The sequence below is a fragment of the Erithacus rubecula genome (assembly GCF_903797595.1).
Source record: "Erithacus rubecula genome assembly, chromosome: 9".
Lineage (NCBI taxonomy): Eukaryota > Metazoa > Chordata > Aves > Passeriformes > Muscicapidae > Erithacus > Erithacus rubecula.
Genome location: NC_136660.1, coordinates 29521801 through 29546794, shown reverse-complemented (window position 1 = coordinate 29546794; position 24994 = coordinate 29521801). Strand labels below are relative to the sequence as shown.

At 42.4% G+C, this 24994-nt stretch overlaps 1 protein-coding gene and 1 long non-coding RNA gene across 3 annotated transcripts in view; both read left to right on the top strand.

The window, feature by feature from the left end:
* The window catches only part of LOC306805112, a 64495-nt gene extending 52206 nt beyond the window's left edge, over positions 1–12289 (top strand). The window contains exon 3 of the long non-coding RNA XR_013775119.1: positions 12274–12289. This is a non-coding gene — a long non-coding RNA (uncharacterized lncRNA). The remainder of the gene's footprint in view (positions 1–12273) is intronic.
* A 1770-nt stretch (positions 12290–14059) lies between these two features.
* CACUL1 (CDK2 associated cullin domain 1) overlaps positions 14060–24994 on the top strand; it is a 39535-nt gene continuing 28600 nt past the window's right edge. The window contains exons 1-3 of one of the 2 annotated variants that reach the window (XM_079312122.1): positions 14060–14497; positions 20504–20630; positions 24656–24758. In XM_079312122.1, coding sequence (XP_079168248.1) covers positions 14236–14497; positions 20504–20630; positions 24656–24758 — 492 coding nt within the window. In that variant the 5' untranslated portion in view covers positions 14060–14235. The remainder of the gene's footprint in view (positions 14498–20503; positions 20631–24655; positions 24759–24994) is intronic. The other variant, XM_079312121.1, reaches the window with a different exon arrangement.

Here is a 24994-nt window from a genome sequence, read left to right as displayed (position 1 = left end):
AAAGGACAGCCAGGGTTGGAGGAGGGGAATAGGCAATTGCAAATTATTTAGCAGAACAACTCACTAAAAACCCCAAGTTCCTGCCCAAGAACTGTGCTTTGGTCCATGAATCCCAGAGCTCAAGGAGGGGGTTTCAGTGAGTTGTGCCATTAGAATGAGCAGGAAGGACTGTCCTGTCTCAAGATCAGTGCCAGTCAGGGTAACCTGAGGTCAGCAGAAGCAGTTCCTTAGGTTTGCAAGGGTTTTTCCTCTTCCTGTACCTGTGCAGCCTTTGAGCTGTGCACTCAGAGCACAGGGATTGTGTCAGCAACATCTCTCTGCTGCCTCCACTTTGAAGATGAATTTTCCTGTGTGGGGGACAGGCAAGACTTGAACTGAAGCATTGGTCTGTTTGAGACACCAGGGCATTAGGGATGCTGAAAGTCAGGGGTTTAAGCTTTCTTGGCTTCCCTCAAATGTTTCATTTTATTTTGGGATTGATGACTCTCTTACAACCCTGTTTGTCTGCAAACTCCAAAGCAAGTTGTCCTTCCCTGGAGCTGTTATAGGACAGCAGGAGATGGCATTTCTGCTGGTAGCTGGCAATCCTGTGCAGCTGAGACCCTTACCACAGGGTTTTTTGGAAACTCACAGCCCTCAGATATTGCCTGAGCTTAAGCCTCACTCTTATTCATTCATAAACCAGGAGCTAACAGACACCATTTGCACATTTTTTTCTGTGCTTTTATGGTTAGGTGGAAAAAAATGTCCTTCTGGTGGTGGTTTTTATTCAAAAAATAGCATAATATTTTTGTTTCAAATAATTTGAATTACCCAAACCTACAAACTTGCCCTGTCCTTTGTTAAAACTGACAGCACTGGGTTTACAATGGGGCTGTCTATCAAATGAAAACCCAGTAGAGAGACCCCTTGTCTCATTTCTCCAGCTACAGAAGACTCATTTTCACTTTTGATTCAGGCTGGACTTGAATAGGTGACCTGTCTGAATGGGAAGGACTTTTCCAGTTGCTTCAATTGCTCACTTCACAGTCATTTTGATCTTGCTTCCTTTGATGTATTTCTACTGCTAACCTTTTTTCAAATGACACACAATTCAGTGTTTTTCTCCAATGCCTTGCTTTTACTGAGAAGCACCTTGATACAAATCAGCCATTGTTGGATTAGGGAGAGGTTCAAAGCTATGCTTGATACTGCAGGGCAAGCTAATGGCTCAAAACCAGAATCACTACAAAGTGTAGGTGTCTTTTTTTTTTTTTAATCTTTTTTTTTCCCCTCTCTACTTAAAAAAAAAAAAAAAATCTCACAAAATGTATTCTCAGTATTCAAGCGTGCAGGAGGGGGAGGAGGTATTTATCACAGCAGCTTGAGTGCTGGAAAGGGACCATTTCAAAAGGACAGAGGATAAAAAGCCATGAATCAATATTGCTATGTGCCTTCTGCTGCTGTTTATTTGAATCCATTTGTTTTGCTGACATATTTCCCATGTGGCTGGAAATGCTATTTCCTTTGATAGCATCAGCAATTGATGTGTTGGGTTTGCTGTACAGCAAGGTGCATCACAGGCAAAGGGATGTCACTCTGCTCTAACTCTGCTTGCAGAATGAAGGGCAGGTCTCACCTTTATCTCCCAGCCCTGCCTGTTGGGCACTGGGCTCTTGCAGGGATGAGCTGACAGACAGAGAACAAATTGCTGTTGACCAAGGGCACACCATTATTTTTGTTGCACGAGAGCTCTGGGATTCTGTGTGGTTGCAGTACTCTTGGAATCAAAGCCAGCCAGGTCTGGCAGCTCTGCTGCTCATACTGGGCACCAGCCAGTGCTGGGGAGATGATCACTGATGATCCACAAGGTTTTAAAGCTGGAAAGGACAGCATCAGAAGCCAGGGTGCTTCACTGCATGATGCTTTTAACAGTTCACACTTCCTTCACTGGCCACATCCCCTGGTTAGCTCCTTTCCTATTGAAAGCATTTCCTATATCCCTTAAATCTCATATAGCTTCCTATGTGCTGGTTGCAGTGCTGTGACAAATGGTGTATGTTTACTCCAAAGTCATCCAAATCTATAAGCTTAGAATGCACAGAACTATAAAAGATTAATTATTTCACCAGGAATGGATTTAGTCACACTTTGAATAAGAGAGAATTAATTTTTTAATATCAGCTTTGGGCTGGTGTTTTAACAAACCCACAGCTCCTATGAGAACTTGCAGACAGGTTTTGTTAAGCTGCAAACTAGCTTGATGTGTTGTGCAAAAGTAAGAGGAGAAAACTTCTATTTATCTGACTTCCTTTCAATGCATGTTCTGAGAAGATGACACTTCTGCTGAAAACTTCCCACTCAGGCAGTAGTAATTTTAATGAATGACATACCACTTTATGTCAAAAAGGCATCTTGGTCCCTGTCATCATTACTGGTGTATGGAAAAAGCAATTATATTCTCTTTCAAATTCAGCAAGGGCAGAGCAGCTTTGCAATGAATCACAGAACTATTTATGTTTGTGGGGAGCACAAGGGAGAGTGGAGTGGAAATAGAAAACACTTTCTGTGTTTTGCCCGCTTTCAGTGACCTAGAATATTTTTTTCTTTTGCCTCTCCATAGTTACCAGAATATCCATTTTTCTTTTTTTTTGTTTTGTTTTGTTCTCAAAGCCTGGCATCTGCAGGAGGTGTTTTCTGAGCTCTTTGAGCATTGGATCAGTAAATGGGGAAGAGCACATCTTCTCTCTGTAAAAATGTGCACTCTCCTATAGTTTTTCCTATTCAGGAGCTGCTCAAAGGGACATACCTTTCAAACATAATTCTTGCTATTCAGGAGGTGGTGCTGAACAAAGCTGAGGTTGGATACTGACCTCTTAAATGGAATTCTTCCTTTTTCATCACAAAGCTGGTTGCAACCAGCTCAGACTGGATGCTGCTTCTGCCTTTTGAAAGATGAAGAAGCAGACACCAACATAAAGGAACTTGGACTGTCATGTGCTATTTGCCATTTACTTGAGTCTTACTGTGCACATTCATACAGGAATTGTGAATCTGCTTTCAGAGCAGTGAGGATGTGAAAACACATAAATAACCTGGCACAGTGAGGTTCAGCTTCAGGAGACTTCTCCTGTTGTCCAGATTGTTCTTTTTATCCCGTCCAGCACCTGCTCAGCAAATTGTGCAGAGCAGAGATTTGCTGCCAGATTGCTCTCTTCTCTGGGGCTGGGGAGAGCCCTGGGACTGGGCATGTGTTTCCAATAGACTCCTACAACAGATTATAAATGGCCTGGGTGTTGTGGTCCCTTCTACCAGTGTTGTTCCTACTGGATCAGGCTAAATTCCATTAGGGCAATGTGGAAAGCCAGAGAGAATTTCTGGCAAGTTGCAGAGAAGGAAGAGCTTGTGCATTGCAGCCTGGACCTTGTAATCAGCTTTCCTAAAAGGAAATGTGCTGAATGGCAAACACAACCATGGTTCATCCTTCTGGCTGCCCAGAACTGCCCAAAGTGCCTTTGCTTTCCACCTGTGCAGGCAGGTTTTACTCCTGGTAAAAGCAGAGCATCAAGGGCAACAAGGGGAGGGAAAAGGGCTTGTCATGCCTGAGTCTTATCTTCACAGAGCACCTGTAGAGCTTTCACACCCTGACCTGTGAACCAAGAAAAGTTCCAGGAACCCCTTTCTTATCAGAGGTAAGTGTCCCAGCCTGCTTGCAATGAGGGTGTTTGGGTAAAAGAATACAGAAGCTTTCAGCATTCATTTAGGTGGAAATTTTTGGATGTTTGAGTCCAAGGCAGCTTCTAGTTTGATAAATTTAAAAACCACCAGCAGCCTTGTCTCTGGCATCCAACCCATGAGTTAGCAGCTTTAGCTCACTGCAAGGAGTTGAAGCTCCACAAGCTTTTCAGGAGAGTTCACAAACACTGAATTCCAAGTCTGAGTCTTGTGGATGTAGCATTTCTTAGCAGTATCTGAAGCTTGTTCTCCTAAACCATATTTGACAGGTGAATGCAAGGAGAAAATGTGGTTCCAGTGTGTATATTGAAAGCAGATGCAGCAATCTGAGTTCAGTGGCTCAGAAGGGGGTAGCTGCTGCAAAGCTTGACGTAGAAGATAAATTATGAGGTGCTATTTCTGGCCTCTGGCAAAAAGAAAGGTGGGTGATGGAAGATTGACTTGAAAACAATCACTTTAAATGATTTTGGAATTGTTTGAGCTGGAGATGTCACTGATGGATGAGTTCAGAAGCTGACCTAATTCCCCTTATTATTGTCATATGGGCTTTTCTTTACCTGTTTCACTTACAGAAGAAATATTTAAATAGAACTTAATTTCTGTCTGTGAAAGTAACACATGTGATAGGCTATTTGCAACCTCTGTTATTCAAGATTTCTAAGTATTTAATTTGCTTTGTCTAATCCTGTTAGTTCCTCTACAGTGATTTATTTATTTAGGTTTTTGTAGGTTTTCTTCTCTTTGTTAGTTTTTTTTTCCACGTAGATGTTAACTTCTTCCAGCAGATAAATGCTCACCTATAATATGGTAATTCTCATTGTACCTCATCAGATGGAAAAGCCTATGAAAGGTGGTTAGATTCAGCTGAGGCATTTTGCTGTAACAGTAGAGTTCTCTGTTTTTTATAATTATGCTTTTAATAATTATGCACTGCAGCAGTGAGTTTTTTTCAGTGAAATTTCCACATGCCTTAAGCCACACTAATGAGTACACATAAAGAGAAGTGATATCATTGTTGCCCTTCCCTTTTATTTACTGCAAATAAAGCTTATTTTGTTTCTATTTCCTCCCGCATTGTTTCCCATTCACTGTGTTGTTTTGTAGCACCTCCACAGTGATTTTAATCCTACATGCCATTTTCAGCTGATATTTATCAAAGAAATTGCAGCAATGAATTAAGCTATTTAAAAGCTTAATCCCTCTGTTCTAGACTTAAGCATATGTCAAACTGGTGATGTTTGGAATTAGGAATGCTGTACTGGCTCTGCTGCCACTATAATTCTGCCAGCAAAAGTTGTCCTGGTAAAGATTTATGGCTTAGAAATTGTTGACTAACAGCAAAACAGAATGGTTTTGACCACATGAATATAAAAGAGTATTTTCTTTGAATTCTGCTTTCACTTCAAGGGAGACATCTATGAAGCCAAGTGGATAGGTCTCTGATTTAAAAATAAAATCTGTCCTGGTGAATCAGTCTTGAATAAGGGAAGAAGCAGTTTGCAGGAAGGTGTGGCAAGAGCAGAGAAACTGATTGACCTGAAGCATAATCTGTTAATGTTACTAATTACCACGGAAAAACTAAAAAACAGGATGGGATTAAATATTTTTTGTTACATTAAAAGATGGCATTTAAAAGATGCTTTAATTCCAGACTCCTTTAAAAGCCTTCTTCTTGTATCCTTATTTTCTGATAAGTTCTACCAGTTCTACAAATAGTTGATAGAAGCAAAGGTGTGAATTTAAAACACGGCACATATAAAAAACCTCCTAGGAATGCTTTTGCCTTTTCTTATCACTCTTCTGCTGATATGCTGCCAGGAGCTCCATATTTATTTTTTCTTTCATTCTGGAATGAAGTCAGAATTACTCTTCAATGATGCTCATCTATGTTCTTGCAGTTCATTGCTTCCTTTCATTACATAGTGTTATATGTGTCATTTGCATCTAAATTCCTGTGGTCTATGGTGAATTTGGGACAAATCTGCTATTAGAATCAAATTTTAAAAAAGGAATTGAAGCCTGATTTTGTTGGGAAAAGGCTGTGGATTGGTTTTCTCCCCTAGTGTTGTAACACAGCAGCTGGTCAGGGACCAAGACCTCACTGTGGTGGGGGCAGTGGAAGAGAAAGGCCATGTCTGTCCTTCCCAGACCTCACTATCAGACAATTAAAGAAGGGATATGGGCAGGGGGAAGGCAGAAGGACACATGAGCCACTCTGAGTCAAAGGGTTGCAGCAAACCCACAGCCCAACACTTAAGGGTGGTATTGACGCAATGCCACAGGAGAATTATGAGGATAATGAGGATAGTTTCACAGATACTTATAGCTGCCTGGGAAAAAGCACAAAGGTGCCTAAGTGAGTGTTTTAACAAGTGGGAGATAAGGGCTTTTATCCTGGATGGATTAGAGGGCAGAGTTGGTTTCCTGACACTTAATGAAAGACAAGAACTGTATCATCAAGAACCTTAAAAGTGAAGCTTCTGTTTGGTGCAATGGAGAAGAGGGTCCAGAATCCCAAGAGGGGTCTGAGGCAGTTTAGTAAATTGGGTGGTTTGATGGATAAGGGGAGAACATCACCACATTTATTGTGGAGAAATAAAAAAATAGGCCACTGTAACAGAGGAAAGAACGAGCTCAGGACATCTGCACCTTTGGGGGAATTAGAAGAGGGTGGATGCCCAAATGTCACCTGAAGCAGTTTTCAAGAGGGTCCAGGCCAGGGCAGCACCCAGGTGGGGTGGATGGGACTGTGCCCAGGGAACAGGAGGGGAGGAGATGAGGTGTGAGTCCAGAGGGAGAGTTAGAGATGTCTCTGAGGATTTTGATACTCTGAGGATGAACTGCTGCCAGAAAGGAAGGGAGGAGAGAAAGTTAAGCCAGGGACACAAACACAACATGGGCGGGGGAGGAGAGGCTGAAGGGAAGAAATAACTGAAGAAGTAGGAAGAAAATTAGAGAGTACTGAGCAAAGAAGCCAGACAAGATTGTGGGTGGTAAATGATGCCAGAACTCTGGGCAGACTGAAGAGGATGAGGCTGAAGCACTGGTGGGGAAGTTTGATTAAGATAAGGCCACTTGCTGTGCTGGGAAGAGCAGTAATCATGAGGGCTAGAGGCTGGATTTGTGTGCCTGAATAACTACACATAGAAATCCCTTGCATTTGTTATTTCTGTGTTTAACTTTGTCTCTAAAACCACTTGCATTTATGTAATTACTTTCACCCTAAAGTATTTTAGGGGGGACATTAGTTTGGCCAGCAGAGATTTTTGGAGTGAATGAGAGCAGGTGTCAATTATGGACAATGCAGAATGGAAAGTGGGAAGCAGCAGCAGGTCCCACAGAATACATGAGTGGACCTTCCTTTGAGAGTATTAAATTGAAAGCAGATGAAAAAAACTCTTTAAAAAATTAAAAATAATTCTCTTTAAAACCTTCCCCATTGTGACAACTTAAAGGGAAAAAAGTTTTAATGGATCAGTATCTCCTCTGTTACAGCCCTGGAAATAAAACAGCCTGGTTTAAAACAGAAGGCATGATGAATTCACACATTATCTTCCAGCAGGAGGAACTATGGATGCTATTTTTCCATTTCCTGAGAAAATACAAATAATGAGGGAGTGGATATCCAGTATCTGATAAAAAACAAAGACTGGGTGCCCACTCTTTTGTTGCTGCATGATAGCAGCTGATGCCTGTCCAGATAAATGCTGGGCAAATTATTTTCCAGACTGCCTTAGATGTGAAAGCCAGAGAAAGATGTGATGGAGAAAGCTTTCCTACTATCTGATTAAACAGTCCTAGAGGCCTGTTTTTGAAAGAGCAAGAGAACTGCTGCTTGGCACCTAAAAATTGTGCAAGACAGTAATCAGCAGCAGGGCTCTGCATGGTAGGGCAGCAGAACATTGCTCTGTGAGGAAGGTGCTAAGTGTTCTTTTTTCCTTTATGTATGGTTTTCACTTGTGCAGAGATTCCTTCTCCCCACCCCAGGCTCCCTTCCCTCATTTTCCCCTGAGAAATTCCACTGTGGCTATCACAAATATATTCTAAACCTCCAGTAATGTGCTGCTGTGATACTGGTGAGGATGGATCACACCCACAGAGCCATTATTCAAGCAAATCCCTGGCTTACATTATTAGTATTTCTCAGTTTTCCTGCATTATTGCTCAGAGCATGTCTGCTCCTCTGTGCTCAGCCCTGCAGATGTCTGGCTCCACCTCTAGGCCAACTACAGCTGGCTCTACAAGGGTGAGAGTTCAGGTTTTTTTATGCTCAGGTTTTTATTTTCATGCAGGAGAGAGAAATCAGAGCAGAATGTTTTGTTGTATAGGTTGCTCTCAGTTGCAGACATATTTCTATTGTTACATTTACCTGCTTAAAGTTTAGGAGGAAGGAAAGTTTTCACTCTATTCACTCTTATAATGAAAAATTCCCAAATAATTCCTAAACTTCATACATAAATATGTTGTCCCTAGCAAAAAAGGTTTCTTACTACTGAAAGAATCCTATTGGTATCAGGTAATATCAAAATACTTTTAACCTTTTTTTCTTTCAAGTGACAGAAGTTTTCATGCTTTTATACCCAATATTTCTTTACATTTGCATTCTCAGCTAAAAAGTTGGTAAGGGAAACATGGATTAAGATTAAAACTCAAAAGCTCTGGGACATTCTCTGAAAATATCACTTAATACACACCTTATTTTACTGGAACCAAATTTTCATGGACTCTCACATACTCTCTGAATACATTCTGAGAAAGAAATTAAATACTTACTGACAAAATAAACAAAATCTACTCTGGGAAGGTTAGAATTTGCTTTTTGCTTTTAGTCAAGAAACACTTATCTATAAATGGGTTGCTTTTGGGGATCTTACAAGAGACTGCACACCCAAGTAGAGGCTCAGCAGATCACTGGGAGATAATGGAGCAAGTCAGATGAGAAAACATGATGAAACAGCAGAAAATTTACATGCTGTTTTGCTTTCTCCTTTTGCATTAATAAAACTGAAGCTTTTGTGTTTATTTCCAAATGCTGCTTGTTGCTGGATGTATCCATGTGCTGGGTGACCTTCCCATTCCCATTGTCCCAGCTGTGGGCAGCTACTGCCAGGCTGGGAAACTCTCTTTTCAGAGAGTTTCTCTTTTTTCAGAGAGCCCTTTCTGTTGCTTGCACTGGCCCTGTGTCATCCAGATAAATGACCAAAGGCCCAAAAACCAGCCAAAATAAGTTTTATTATTTAACATAAATCCCCTTTGATACTGGCTTATGGGACAGAATAGTCTGATCATGTCTGTAGTTAGAAGGATTAACCCCCATCACATGCCACAAATGTGCTTGTAGTACAATTTCACTAAGTGAACTGTGCTTTTTTTGGTGCAAGAGCAAAAGTTATGTCATATTTTACAGGGTACACATACCTCTCACCCTGCAGCTCTCAGGACAGTGTTTCATGTGCCTGACTGATGTGACAGAGCATCCAGAGTGTGCTCAGGGCTGCTCTGGGAACACAGCTGGGCAGGGCTGACCTGTCTCCTGCTCCCATGGGCCAAATACTGAGCTATTCTCATATATAGGAAACTCCAGATAATCCTGTAAATAATTTAGGAGGGAGGAACATTTCAGAGAAGGGTGACAGGACATATACAGCATAGGGCAGGTGTGGAGTGAACCTTAAGCTCTGAGCTTAAACAGAATTTGTTAAAAAAAGGGCACTGGTTTTATGGGAATCTGTGTGAGGCTGGCCTTGTTAATTATGGAAAATTGGTGTGCTCAGGGCCCTCACACCAGGCACCGATGATACAGAGAATGGGACCATTAGTGGGGAAACTGGAAAAATTTCAGTGCATAAACTCCTGTGGTCATTGTGCTCTTAATATCTTGCTGGTGAGAGCATTCAGACAGAAAGAGGGGAAGCTGGTTTGAAAATGCATTTTCATTTCAATCATTTCACACAGTTCTGGGTCCTCTTCTCTTTGTAAGGCTGAGAAGTAGGAATGCAGCCTTGCTGAAGGACTGAAGCAGGGACACACTTGAGCCTTCTGTAAAACTATCCCAAGCAGCCCAAGTGCAAATTATCAAGCTGAGTTTTTGCATGTGCACCCAGGGTACCAGCAGCAGACCATGGTGTGACTCTTTAGTTCATATCAGGAGAATGTGATCTGATTTGACTCTGTATTTTTGTTCTGCCCTGCAAAGCAGCCATGTGGGACAGAGAGGGAAAGCACAGACATCCCTGGAGCAGCTGTGTCTGGCTTTGAGCAGAGCTCACATCTACCCTGCTGTTCCTGGCTGTTTCCTGGCTGTGTTCTTCTCTTCCCCACCAAAGGCACTCTGCTGGCACCTGGCAAGAGCAGGCTCCTGCTGTCTTGGTGGGGATTAGCTGGAATTCCCTTTGTTCACAGTAGAGCTTCTGCCTCTGGAAGATGGCAAGGATTGTTCCTCTTCAGGCAGGTGATTTCTGCTTGTGCTGACACCTTCCCTCGAGCTCAGAAATTGATAGTACTGGGAAAACATGTTAACAACCTTTATTTCCCAAGAACTTATCACATAAATTGTGTTTTTCAATTTTTTTTTTCCTCCTTAGGCGGAGACCAACAGAGACATCATGATACAATAAGAGAGACTGTATATAGAAATTATATGTAGTCAAGAAACACTGAGAATGGTGTCTCCATCCCGTAACTGGCATATTTTCAAGTAAACTTGACACTGATCAGCTTGCCCAAAGTGGGAGTTGCTGTTGAAATTTGTGCCACAAATTGCCAGCCTGCAATGGGACCATCAGTTCCCTGTGCCTGAGCAAATCAATTGTCAAAATATGTCCCAAAAATAACGAGCACCTAAACCTCCTTTCAGGTTTATCTGCTCTCTGCCAGCACTCAGCAAGGGGCTGTCTTATTAAGCATTGAAAGAGCTGTGTTGCACCCTCCTCCTGACACACTGCTATTTAAGGCTCTGCCTAGCATTAATTTTTCCTTCTTGTAGGAATTATTTTCTTTTTTTATTTGGTTTTTAGCATCAGAGCTATAAATCTGAAAAGCATTGTGCATGCTGTGTTAGGGCTTGATTGAAATCCCACTGAAATCAATGAAAGCTTTCCTACTGACTGCAGTGGAATTGGTGCTTGGCAAATCAGGAAAAAGTGTCTTTTAAAATAAGAATTGCATCCATGTCATAATGTTTATTACCAACAGCAGGAAATAAACCAAAACATGCATCTTTTCCCAACATGTCTCATATATCATTTAACTGCTCCATATATACACCCAGCTGGGACACAGTGTAGAAACATCTCTTCTGGGCTGCCTAACAATTCTGCTTTCTAAACACAAATTGATGAGAAAAACAAAATTCCCTTATCTGATCGATACAAATGTTCATGTAAAATTGAAATTACACAAGAGGAAGCATCCAGCAAGTGTCACAGTCTGAGAACCTGGAAGGAAAAGCTTCCTTGTAGCCTCAGTTCTGTGAGATTCTAGAAAATATTTCCTTAATGCCTCACACGTTCCGTGGAGGGGTACCATTAGGAAATCTTGATCTTCCTTTTTCATTTGTAGTCAAGCTTGTGGTTGTGACCTGGTTATAAAAAAAAAAAAAAGAAAAAAAAAAAAAAGAAAGATGTAGCAAACACTAGTGATACTTGTCTGGGTAATTACATACAGATCCTGCAGACTGAAATGAAAGTGTGACATCTGCATGTTACTTTGTCATCGAAATTTCTGCAGTCTACTGAGGAGCTAGTTACAACAGAGACAAGCCTCGAGTCCCCGGGGGATGTTACAGAGACATGAGGATCCTTAAGTCTCATCAGAACTGAATTTCTATGTGGTATTCACAGCTAACAGAGAAAATAATTATAGTTGTGGCATTTCAAAATGTAACTTTGCCAAGAAAGTATTTAAAGCCTGAGTTGCATTTTCACATGCTGACGAGGAAAAAAGGAAAAGGTGCAGAGAAGCCTCTGAGAAAAACAAGTGCTGCTGCAGTGATGAACCATTTGATAGTGCCCTTATCAGCGTGCAGGAGTATTTTGAATAGTGTGAGCCATGGGTGACTGTTGCAGCTTGTTATTTGCCTTATGGGAGGCAAGAAAGGGCTTCTTGTTTGATTGGTAAGATGAGCTGCCTCCTTGCACAAGGCAATGGAGGAGAAATGCTTGGTGAAGTATTTCCTAAGCTCTCTTGGATTCCTGCCACGAGGAAGTGCAGTGAGTGCAGTCACTGTGAGTGGAATGCTGTGAAAAGGAGTTAGAAGGGCAATGCACCTTTAGAGATTGTAGGAAAAACCCCCAAACACCAAACCAAAACAAATCAAACCAAACCCCATCTGTTCAGTAACTTAACAGAGTTGGCAATAGAAATAGGTGTGGGCAGCAAGAGTATGAAAGAGAAAAGAAGACATTTTAGAATTGAAAATGATGAAAAGCAGAAATTCTATACCAGAAAAATGCTGGGTTTGTCTTACTTTTCCACTGTTCTTAGATATTAACATAAACACTTTTGAAATTAGTAAAACAAAGATAAAACTCTGCTGAAAAGTTTCTGATTACTCCTCAGGCCACAATGTTTTTAATACTGGCAAACAATCTGAGACCCACTCCTGAGACCAGCAAGAGCAGGTGAGTGGGAGGTGAATGGAGCTGCTCTGAGGGCTGAGAACACAAACATGCTTTCCTTGAAGCAGGGAAGATATGCAACCTCCATTTACTTTTCTTTATGCTTATCAGAGAATCACAACACTTACCTAAGCTGAAAATGGGTTGCTGCTTTAGCTCTCCAAGTTTAACATCCATTATAAATGACTCTACTGTGCATTACACTGCACATCCAAGTCACTAAACATGAATTGTAGCAGAGTGAACAAAAATGTCCTGTCTGTTCTCTTTCCAGATGTGGTAAAGGTGTGGATAGAAGCAAATCAGCAGCCAAAGCAGGCCTGTGATCTGAGATCTGTGCATGATGTGCCAAATCAGCTTTTGGACTCTGAGACCAAATTGTGACTTGCTGATGTTTAGCACGATGGAAAATGGAGAGAAATGTCTGTTGGTTTGAGCAGAGCATTGATGTTCAAGGTGTGATTTTACATCTGAGGAAAACACTCAGCTCAAAAATGTACAAAGCCCACCCCCATGCAATAGGGACAAACTGTTTTCATCGCTTGCCTTTATCAAAGCAACTTGAGATGGTTCCACAGTGCTGTGAAATCAGTGACATCCTCTGCTTTTATAGAACAGAACAATTTTTTAATGCTAAAATAGAACCTGGTGTTTCTATCAGAAAAAAGCTGACATGCTTTTCACTTTTTATGAGACATTTTGGAAAGAAGGCAAGACACCTTTGATTTTATCAACATTTTTCACTTTTTTTTTTTTGTTTATTTTGTTTGCCAAGCAAGATCAAAACCCCACGCAGTGGAAATCTGTTTTCAGTACAATCTCACTACTTATTTCCATTCTTCCATCACAGTACCCAGGTGAAAATGAAAACAAAAGTGTTCTTGAAGGCAACTAGGCAATATTATCACAGAATCATGGCATGTCAAGGGGTTGGAAGGGACATTGAGGACCATCTAGTCCCAACCCCAATGCCATGGGACATCTTCCACTAGACCAGGCTGCCCAAGGCTCATCCAAAGTGTCCCTGAACACTGCTAGGGATGGGAAATCTGTGGCTTTCGTGGGTAACCCATTCCAGTGTCACACCACACTCACAGTAAAGAATTTCTTCCTAATATCTGACCTAAATTTCCCCTCTTTCAATTTGTATCCATTACTCCTTCTCCTATGACTACAGTTCTTGATGAAGAACATATTAAAATACTTTTTAATTGTTTTCCACTGTTTATTACAAGGCAAACGGGTTTGTATGTTATCTGTGCAGGTTGTTCCTCCCGTTAGCAGGGGATGGAAGGGAGCAGCGCTCCGCAGCTCCCGGAGCAGTTTGGGCTGGAAGGATGGCTTGTTTCCAACCCCCCGTGAGCAGGGACACCTTGCAGGGCTGGGCTGGTGGCAGAGCGGGCAGAGGGTGTGCCATCCCGGTGCCATCCCGGTGCCATCCCGGTGCCATCCCGGTGCCATCCCCGCTCGCTCCCGTTCCCGCGATCCGGCCCTTCCCGGCCCCGCGCTGCCGCCAGGGGGCGCTGTCGGCGCGGGGCCCGCTCTCCGGAGCCTCCCCGCTGCACAGCACACCTCCCTGGCGCCGGGACACCGGCAGGGGCGAGCCCCGGGAGCGGCGGGGGACGGGCCCCGAGCCGGCCGCGCCCCGAGCCGGCCGCGCCTCTTGCCGCGCCCCGCCGGTGGCTCCGCCCCGCCGCCCAGAACTACATCCCCCAGCATGCCCCGCGGCGGTGCCGCCCGGCGCGGCCGCCGCGTTGCGTTCCGCCCGGCGCGAAGTGTCGCGCGGCGCGGCCGGAGCTGGGCTGGGGCCCGGGCCGAGCCCGCCGAGCCCCGCCGGGCCTGAGGCGGCGGCGATGGGCGGCGGGCGCTGATCCCGCCCCGCTCCCGCAGCCAGGCGCCCGCCATGGAGGAGGAGAGCATGGAGGAGGAGGGCGGCGGCGAGGTCATGATGGACGATCAGAACCACAACAACTGGGGCGCGGGCGGCTACGGGCGGCACCTGCTCGGGGAGCGGCTGCTGCCGCCGGCCGGGCCGCCGCCCCCGGCGGGGCCCGAGCACAACGGCGCGGGGCTGCGGGGCTGCGAGCCGGGGGCTGCGGCCGGCAGGGCGGGGGCGGCCGGGGCCATCGCCGCCATCAACATCAGCGCCTCCACCTCCAAGTTCCGTGAGTGACCGGGCCTGGGCTGGGGGGTCCCGCTCTGCGCCCGCCCGCGGCCCCGCTCCCTCCCGGGGCCGGTCCCCGCTCCCTCCCGGGGCCGGTCCCCGCTCCCTCCCGGGGCCGGGTCCCGCTCCCTCCCGGGGCCGGGTCCCGCTCCCTCCCGGGGCCGGGTCCCGCTCCCTCCCGGGGCCGAGTCCCGCTCCCTCCCGGGGCCGGTCCCCGCTCCCTCCCGGGGCCGGTCTCGCTCTTCCCTATCCCGACCCGCGTCTCGCCTCGAGAGGCTTCTCGAAGCCCAGGCGAACGGGTTAAGGCGCTTGGAAAGCGAAAATAACCTTTCCTGGCACAGCGCCCCAACTTCTGCTTTGCTGTCTCGGTAAATGTGGCTGCAGACCTGGAGAGAGCGTGGGCAGGGTTCTTTTTCTGCAGCCTTTTCGCTCAGATCGTACTTTCCTATAGACTCTGTCTCTCAGCCTGAAAATCCTAGAGATGAATTGGAAACCTGTTCGGGATTGCCGGTGGTTGTAATGGGCAGAGCCCCTGGAATGGGTGTGCTGTCCTGGAAGGGACGAGTATCTGCAAAGGTCTGATGAGAAGGACACAGGATTAATTTATCCAAGTTAGCAGCAAAAGTAGAATCATAACGTCACAGAATGGTTTGGGTTAGAAGTGACCTTAAAGACCATTTTGCTCAAGTTTTCTGCTTGAGCAGGGACACCTTCCTCTAGACCAGGTAGTTCAGAACTCCATCTGTGCTGGCCTTGAGGGTTCCAGAATGGCTTTTTGTAGCTTCCAACAAAAATGACATTTCCCCCCTATTTTTTCTGAGCTAGGGTCGAGGGAAGATTTTTTGCTATACTTTTTTTTCCCCATGAACCAAAAAAAAACTTTTTGACGGTCAGAAAACTTGGATTTGGATTCCTGGAAGTTCAACTGTGTGATTGCCATGATAAAATTGTGATGGGAGATGTACATTGTGTGCCCTTCCTGCTTTCCCTAGTGATCTCTCACCTGTCCATGTCCAGATATGATCAAAAACTCAAAGTCCAGGTTTCTGGATTTCTGCTTCTGGGGTAAGCCTGGGTTTTGTGGCACATGGCCAAGGCTGGCTGCTTTGAAGTTGAGACTCCCAGGCTCTGTGAGCTCCCTGGCACTTTGCCTGCCTTGCTTGTCAGGGCTCCAGGTACCTTGGGGTAGCTTCTAAACCCTCAAGACAGTTGAAATGAGATGTTGTTCCACCTTGCTAAATTAGGCTCTTGAAGTCCTAGTTCAGACATTCAGAATCTTAGTTTTTCCTTTTCTGAAGAATGAAAATGGTTTTCAAGCTGGATCTCCAGCAAGTGGGAAGATGACTTTCCAGCTAATCCACAATTTATGTCTGAGGGGGAGAAGCAGCAGAGCATGATTTTGCTTAGGGTGTGGTTCTGGAGTTCTTGTTTTCACTTCTCCAGCACTGCTATCCCAACATAATATCTTACTGATGTCTTTTTTTTTTTAAATTATTTTCTTGCAAAACAGAAAATTCTCTAAGTGAAATTCATTAGAAGGTTTCCACACCTTTGAGGATAGTTCTGATGGTTCACATTTAAGTGAACAGAACCAGTCCAGTGAAGTGGCATTGGCTGAGAACCTAAAGGAGCTGAGTTGGGGTCCTGCCTCTTGTTATCCTGGCTCTGACAGAGGATCCCTTAATCACCTTTGTTTAATTTTCACACATAGCAAAAGAGAGAAAGGTTGCTTTGGATATCAATGTTCCCTAAGAGGGAATCAGTGTCTGCTGGATCCCTCCTGCCTGCTCTGTCCCAGTAATTGCAGAACATGTGTAGAGAAGTTTACCAGTCCTAAGCTTGATAGAAAAGTTGTGTGTTCTCTGCTGCAGAAGGCAGTTCTGCAGTTGGATGAGCAACAACTCCTGCCTTGCTTCACGGAGCAGAGGCTCTCCTGGATAGAGTATCCTTCCTATCTTTCACAGAGGCTAAATCCAGTTCTTCCTTGAGATTTTGGTAAGACTGAGAGCTAAAATTAGAAAAATGCATAGTTCATTTAATAGTTTTTCTTGGATAGCTTTTCTTCTATTTACAGCAACTAAAGAAAAACTTCTGTGTTAAACTGTTTACAGTTGATCAGCTTCAGTCATAGCTGTGGATTTATATAGCAATAGTGTTGTGAAAAGTATTTTTCAAAGTTCATGAGGCAGAAAAGAAGATGAAGAACTTTTAGTACTTTAAGAAAAACAGTTCCATAGTAGTGATTTCAGCATAACTTGATTGTGGTGAACAATGAAGAGTTTCAGTTTTGTTTGTTTTCCAAGAAAGGGTGTTTACAGGTGTTGTTGATGCCAGTGCCATTTGGGTCAGGCACATGTGTGCACTGGCACATCCATTAAATCTGCTGCTTTCCCTATTGCATAACATTGCTCAGTGCAGTGTGTGTGTGCATTGCTGCGTGGGCAAATGGTCTGATGAAGAAAAAGTTACTTTTACTAACCAGCCTTAATGCAGGCTGAGAAACAGGTTATAAAAATAGAGTTGGAAGCAACCACAGAATAAACTCATAAACTTGCTAATATATGCTGGGATGTGTCAGGCAGGGGGGTAGAGCAAAATCTATGAAAACATGCACATGGGGGCTGAGAAAAAAGAAAGCACAGGGCCAGTCTGTAGATGACTCTTGGACAGCTGCCTGAAGAGTTTGTACACTTTAGCAAAATATTGAGGATTATAGGGTGCACTGCTAATTGAGCAGTAAAGTTTCATCTATCTCACTTGGTGAGATGAAATACAGCTAATGAAAGATGCTTGTTTTCTTTCATTTTTATTGCCAGAATAAATGACAGATTATTGTCAGACTGATGTCTGCATACTTGGCAGTAGGTTGGATCAGCCATCCTGCTCTGTCTCTTGCTTTTTAGCTACAGATTTGAAAAATTTTAGTTACAGATTTGTAAGGTTTTATTGGCAGTTTCATGGGGGATATATACCTACTCTTGGTGGGTTTTTTGTGGGTTTTATCTGAATATTAACTGGGTTTTACCATTCTTTTCATTGAAGTTGATATCAAAGAATTTGGTAGCTTGAAGCAGACTATGTTTCCATTATGACTATAATACTGATATATCTAGGTTATGATAGCTCATGCATATTCTTTTTTACTGAAATAGTTTCACTACTGCATTTCACTTAAAATTTTCCTTTTGAACTTCTTTTTTATATGGAAAAGCTGCTTTACTTGTGAAGTCTTTTAATAATTTTCTGGAAAATGCTGGATTCTCTGGAAAATACTGACTTCTTTTGATTCTGTCAGACTGATTTATCTCCCAGCCCCACCTCCCCAACCTTGCTGGAGTTGGATAAAATCTTGCATTCTAGCGTGCTTTCTTACAAAATATCAGTGCCACTTCCCAGAAACCAACTAAATTGCAGTTTGGGAGTGGGAGCTGTGGGGCAAATCCTTTTACCTAGTGTAGGGATAGGCATTTAAGCATGATATCCTAAAAAGAGAGAAAAATAAAAAAATAAAGGGCAATCTGTCTTTCCTTGCTAAGGATCTGTGTGATTCCTTCCTTGCTGGTCTCCACCACGTTCTTGCAGAGTTTGTAGTTGGAAGGTCTTTAGGCCACCCTTCACTTCTGTGTATGTAAGCAGTGCCAGGAGAAAAAGGATGTTATTAACTTGTGATAGTTATTAAAATTTTAAAGTACTTTGTTTTCTCGATTAGAAGAATAAAAATATTGTTCAGTTTGTAGTCTTGGAATTTTAGCTATGTAAATATTGTGGTTGGCTTAGTTTCAGAACTGAAGTGTGGAAATCAAATTACATAGTACTTGTAAGATACTTTTGAATGAAAATGAAGCTTTTCTAGAATGTTACTGTGAATTTCAGTGAATTTTCTATGCAGACTCTTCTGTGCAAGTCTCATGGGACTTTTTGTAAAAGTGTTTTGTCCTTTACCTGTGCAGCATGTCTAATGGGCATGTCTGCTGCTGCTTTCTTTTCCCATATTGTAAAAAAACTAAAAATAAATTAACATGTCAATAGCATGTTAAAATTATTTTCCAGTGTTCCCATATCTTACTTGACTATTTTCTTTCAAATTAATAGGGCTCATTTAATATGCTAAACCAGATGTGAGCATGATTATACATTGAAATTGGTCTAGTATTTATGCTGACTTCAGCTTAATATTTTCTGTGGAACAGAGTGGTTCAGGTTTTGCTGCTGAGTGCAAGCAGGAATAGTAAAGGTGCTGTGAGGAGCTGCTCTTAAGGGGTGAGAACTCAGAGAAGGCATTGCAAGGCAAGGAAGAAGGGCTGAGTTTGCTGCCAGGGAGGTGCTCTGCTGTTGCTGACTTGTTAACTGAAATCCTGGTGGTTGTGTAGCCAGCCCTGTGACCTTCACTCTGCTGTCAGCAAACACTGATATCCTTTCAGATTGCAGGCTGGGATCTTGAGCAGTGTCCTGCAGTGCTGGTGGGGACCTGGTCACTGCTCAGACACTTTTAGGTTAACTAGATCTGATTCTGTGACAGCTGTGAAAGGAGAGGGCACCAGTGGCTGCAGCTGGTGCAGAGGAGCCAGGAGTGCTGCACTAACACCCTTCTCTAGGCACAGGTTCTGCCTGAAATACCCTAACATGACACACAGAGAAATCTGCAATATGTGCTCGTACAGATGGAGTTCCAACACTTCCATGTCTCACACCTCTCTCTATTCATGTTCTCTTTACAATCTTTTTTTTTTTTTTTTCCTCATGATACTCATAACTGTTTTGCCAATTTCCTTACAATTGTTCCCTATAATGCTGCCAAAAGTGACTCACTCACCCAACTCCTTTCAACCCCTTGTGAAAATACCTTTCAAAAATATTGCTTCTGAAACCCATCAGTGAATCTGCTAAACATATATTTAAAATTCATCCCTAACCAAAATTTTTCTTTCCAGTGTTGTCTAAACTGGTCTGTGTGGGGTGAGAAGTATCTTTATTCACTGTTCCATTTAGGACAGACTCGCGTGTGGAGTTCAAATGAAGAAATTGTTCCAGATTTCCTAGCCTGGATAGTTGTGATCCTTTTTTTGTTTTGATAGATTTGATTTGATTTCATTGCTAGAATTCAAATCATAGATTTGGTTGAGGTGCTGTTGGTTGCTGAGGGCTTTTTGAGTGGGTGCTGTGAAGCTGTGGTGGTGTGACAAGGCTGTGAGGTTGTGCTGTCAGTATAGCCCTGAAGGGAGGGTGTGAAACTGTTGGAACTGAGCCACCAGTGGCTGGTTCAGAAATCCTCCCTGAAAAGAGAGATCCAAACCCTTCTGTGGCTGAGAAGGCCCTGAGTCAGTGTTGCAAGAGGGAGCAGTTGGGAAGCTCAGGAGGAAGATCAGGGAGCAGTGGGGAACGCTAATTTAAACACCTCCTATTCTTCCCTGTGGTGATCTTTATCTGGAAAAGAGTGTAATTGTCCCTGCTAGAGGGGAACTGTAATACAGATTCAAAAAAGTTGCCTGCAAGCCTAACTGCAGTTGAAGGCAGAAGGAATTGCATCATCTTCTAGACCAAGGAAGCTGCTGATCCCACCTGAGATTTGTGAAATTAATACATCTGCTGGAAAGGAATAGTCAAAAACTTACCAGTCTTGGTCAGAGCCTGTTCTCCTGAATATGAAGATGCTGTGCTAATAATTGATTCTGAACTGCCACAAAGTTACATATTTTATTAGCCTGAACTAATCTTTTTATAAATTTTTGTTATTGTATTTCACATTAGAACTCCTGGGAGTTTACTTTTACATGTTACTTAGGCTCTAGAAGCACTGATTTGGCAGGTTTTCTGATTTTATTTTTGTAAATATAAAAGTGCAAATTCAAATCTGGGCTTTAGTTTTAGATGAGGTTATTTTGGTGGAAGTGAGCTGTTGCCAGGTTTTTTGTCCTGGTTATTGGTGTGATCTGAAATCACAGAGCATTCACTTGTTTGTAGTCTTTTAGGTGAAGTTACTAAATCTATTCTTACCTTTTTCTTGCAGTAATGAATGTTATAACAATTGAAGACTATAAGAGCACATATTGGCCAAAGTTGGATAGTGCCATAGATCAGCTTTTAACTCAGAGTCCTGGTGACTACATCCCTATCTCCTATGAACAAATATACAGGTAAGGAAATACTATAATGCTATGTAAGTTATTTTTTCTTTACAAGGCACTGTTTATTTGACCTTGCTCTCTATGCATATGTCATATTTTGTACATTTGAGGAGATGAATGGGAAAATTATGTGAAATACAGCACTGTTTAAATGGCTAGAGTGAATAGTAGCAACATATTTTGACATGCCATGTTAACAGGAATAAATGCTAAAGAATTAAAATGCAGAGGTTATGAAAACATTAATATTAAGATAAACCCCATCACATTTGCTTAGTGTAATGTGCTAGGAAATGTATTAAAGACTCAGCATCCTTTTCTCCAAAGAGATTGGCATGGTAAGCAGTTGACTTAATGTGTCAAAAAGCTTCTTTATGATATCTAATATGAATCAATTTGGACCTGGTGCCAAGGTCCTTAGATGTAAATTGTCATTTGTGTGTTTTGCCTCAGGTATTTTGGTGTGTTCTCCCCTTGCCCACTTCCAGGCAGTTTAAAGGATGTTCCTTTGTATTTCCATTCTTGTCTGGAGAAGGCTTGGGCTGCAGTTTGATTGGAAAGGGATGTAATAACACAACAGAACTTCCTTTCTGGCTAAACTAGTGCTCGGGACTGGGGATGGTGAGGAGTTTGCTTCCCCAGCACAATACTGCTCCAAACCAAGGTGCTAAATGCTTTAGAGATCTAGTAGGTTCTTAAGAGATGAACTAAAATGGAGATTTTTGTTCTGTGGGTGGCAGGTATTCAGAGTGGTGATGCATAGGATGGAAAATGGGTGACTGCTGCTGAGTTTACTGGCAAGATGCTGTTCCATCCCCTGGCCCTTGCCAGCACAGCTGTGGCACTGCTATCTTGGTTTTCCTCACCAGTGTTGCCCTCTGTGGAATAATGCTGCCAGCTACAGTCACTGATGGCTGTTTTTAGAGACTTTCAGCTCTGATGTCTCACTTGCTTTTAGCCACTTTGTCTCTGCACTTCAAATTTTTGGATTAAGAAAGTAGATAAAAGAAAAGCAAGTTTTCAGTTTTGCCCCTTAGTTCCTGTTGAAAGCTTCAATAAACTTCCTCTTTCCTCTCCAAACTTTTGGAACTGCTTTGATCAGGATATCAGGACCCAGATATCAATGTGTATAAATAATTGAGATGGTTGTTTGAATTAAGAATGTCAGCTTTAGTGTAAGTTATCAGAATCCTTTCCAATGTCCAAACAGTCTGCAGTAAGACATCTCTCAAAAGCCATCTCTGGTAAAGAATAGATGTGCAAAGTTAATGGTTTAATTATACCTAATTATGGCTTGCAGATAACTGCAGTTCATCTTTGTCATCTTTCTACTCCTCAAAAGTTTTATTTACTGAAGCAATACTGGGTTTTGGGTTTCTCCTGGATAACCCTTGTACATCTGGGGCACTGGTGCAGGACTGTAATCATGCATGGATAGCTGTTGCATGTATTTTACTGTTACCAAAGCTAAAGATTTTCCCTACTTTAGTGTTAATGAAAAAACTGGTGTGTCAGGTTTCTTTTTAAAGTTATGTCTGTGGTTGTAATTACTCTGCCACAGCCTCTTTCATCCAGATTGATTTTAGTTTTTTAAAATATTTTTAGATTGTTCCTTTGATTAACAATCTGGACAAAATAGATTGATAAAGGAAGGATAATTGATTTTTTTTTAAAAATGAATTTAATAAGGATGTTTGCTTGGAGTATTTTTGAGAGTCTGTAGGAGACTTGGAGTTTAGATGTTCTCTGCTTCTAAGCCAGTTCTTTAGTCTGAAAAATGGAGTGTTTATTGAAGTGGTTCAAATAGCTACGTATATATATATTTTTTTTTACAGTGAAACTGACATGAAAATGCAGTAATATTTTTGGTGGTTATTTTGCTGACTAAAGAAATCAAGTTTAACTGCAACCTCATAATGCATTATTAGATACCCAAATATTTGGGTGTTTGCTATATCTTACATGGTCAGTGATAGCTGTAGGTGTTTATTACCCAGCAGTGAGAGATGGGAGATAACTTCTAAGGTGTGTATGCAGATATTTACCATGGGCCAGTTTATCTGTAAAATACCAAAGTATCATTAGTGTCTGTTTCCAAGTATAAGTCCAAAGCCTGCTTGTGCAGCCTCCACTCCCTCCCAGGTGCAGTGCAGTTCCTCAGGACAACTTAGCTTGGATATTCACCCACTGCTTATCCTCTTAATGTCCTTTTTGAGATTTCCTTTTCCTGAGGTATTTGGTTATGTTAAAGAACCAACAAGCTTGTGACTTCTTTTGGGTAATATCAGGGCAAGGACGATTCACAGAATTAAGCCCACTATCAGGAACTGAAAACAGGATGTCAAAATGGGGAAGGAACCTCTAAATAGGAGTGTTCAAATAAAATGTAAACACACCCTGTGTGTACATGGGAAGACTGGTGTTTGAATACAGAACATGTTGCAGAAATAGAGGTAGCAATAGTGTGTGTAACACTAAGGAGAAGTGTACTTTAAAATTCAGTTTAGCTGCATGCAAGTAAAGCAGTCAGCTTGGGAAATCTATGGAGCAAACAAATGTGTGGCCATTTGCTGTGGTTACCCAGCTGGTTGGTTTTGTAAGAAATCACAAAAATCAGCCTCACTTGTTTTATCAGTGTTTCTCTCTTTGATGCAAATCAAACTGATATTTTTGCTCTTAGCAAAGAACATTACACCCAATTCTCTTTTGCTGTTGCTTGTTTCAATGTAGGATCTGCTATTGGTAGGTTTGATACAAAAGAAAAAGAATGATCTTGACTGAGAGTATGTAAATAATATCAAACTACAGATACTCAGTCATTTTTAAAATAGATTCATATGAGAAGTCTTGTTCTTTTTAGAAATAATATAGTTCACCAAATAAGTAGACTTTTGCACCTTTGTAGTTTGCCTTTGTACCATCTTTTCAGTAGAGAATTGGAAAGCCATAGATCCCCTACAGAGATACAGTGTTGTTGTCCCATAGTTTTGGGGGCCAATTAAAGCCTGCAAATTCAAGTCTGGGGTCTGAACCTCCCTGGAAATCAGTTGTTTGAACATGTCCTAAGAGCAATCTCTGTCCTAAATTGCTTACTGTGACAGTTCTTGGTGCAGGGGAGTGGAGGAGGGAGCAGAACAGAGATATGACCTACCCAAGATACCAGTTGAAGTCTCCCTGGCCCTCTTGGATTTGGCTAATTTCAAAATGCTGACTGGGGGGTAAATACTGCTTGGTACAGCTGGGTGTTGGTGTTAGTCCTGACAGTGATGACTACTCAAATAACATTTGCAAAAAGTAATACATGTATTTGTTTTACAGCTGCTGTAAATGTCTTCAATGAATAGCCTTGTTTTGCAGATGTTGTATTGCAGTATGAGAGCAATAAAGTGTTCTTAAGAATCCAAGGTAGCACTGAATACTAGAGTTTACATAGCAAAGCCACAGAATGCAGAATTACTTTTATTGCTCTTTTTCTTCATCTTTCTTTAATATGAAAGTGTAGAATTTTCTTAGAATTTAGGTAACAAAGAATGGAGAAGCATGCTTGAGTCTGTAATTTTAGAACTTTTGCCATTTCTTTTTAATGCTACCATGATTTTGGTGCAACTTCTATGGTACTTGTCAGCGTTCCCCTTCTTTTAGTAAGGGTTTTGCCCTAGAATATTCACAGAATTGTTAAACCAGCTTATTTTAATGGAGACTTCATTCACAAAGGAGAGACAAAAGCCAGGAGTAGGAATGTGCTGTTGATAAACTTGTCCTGGCTGTTTTGAAGTGCACTGTTAAGAGAACTCATTTTAAGTTAAAATTGACCTGGGGAGGGGGAGTGGGATGGACACCCTGGAGCCTCCAAGGGAGCTGTAAGGACCTGCTGGAGCTCATTCCAAGCTTAGGACTGTATTTAAAACTTCAGAATCATTCAATTAACTCAATTATCCTCCAAATTGAAACTTGAACAAACTGTTTTGAGGTCTGTTACCCTTCATTGCAAACTGTTGGAAGTTGATTGTTTGTTCCTGTGTTTGTTTCTGCAGTTGTGTGTATAAGTGTGTATGCCAGCAGCATTCGGAACAGATGTATAGTGACCTAATAAAAAAGATAACTAACCACTTAGAGAGAGTCTCAAAGGAGCTGCAGGTAAGAAGCTGCACAATCTAATTCTCTTTTTCTTGGGGTCTGTGATTGTATCAGAGCAGTATGTAGGTGGCCCTTGGAGGGGATTTCTGTTAAGACTGATTTACATTAACTTACAAAATTGTCAACTACTTCACTCACTAATGGGCTGTTAGACACAAAACCAACTACTAGATCCAAAGGTTTGGCACTGCCAGACCCTGGAGATCTCAGCCATAAGGAGAGCAGTGGCTAAACCT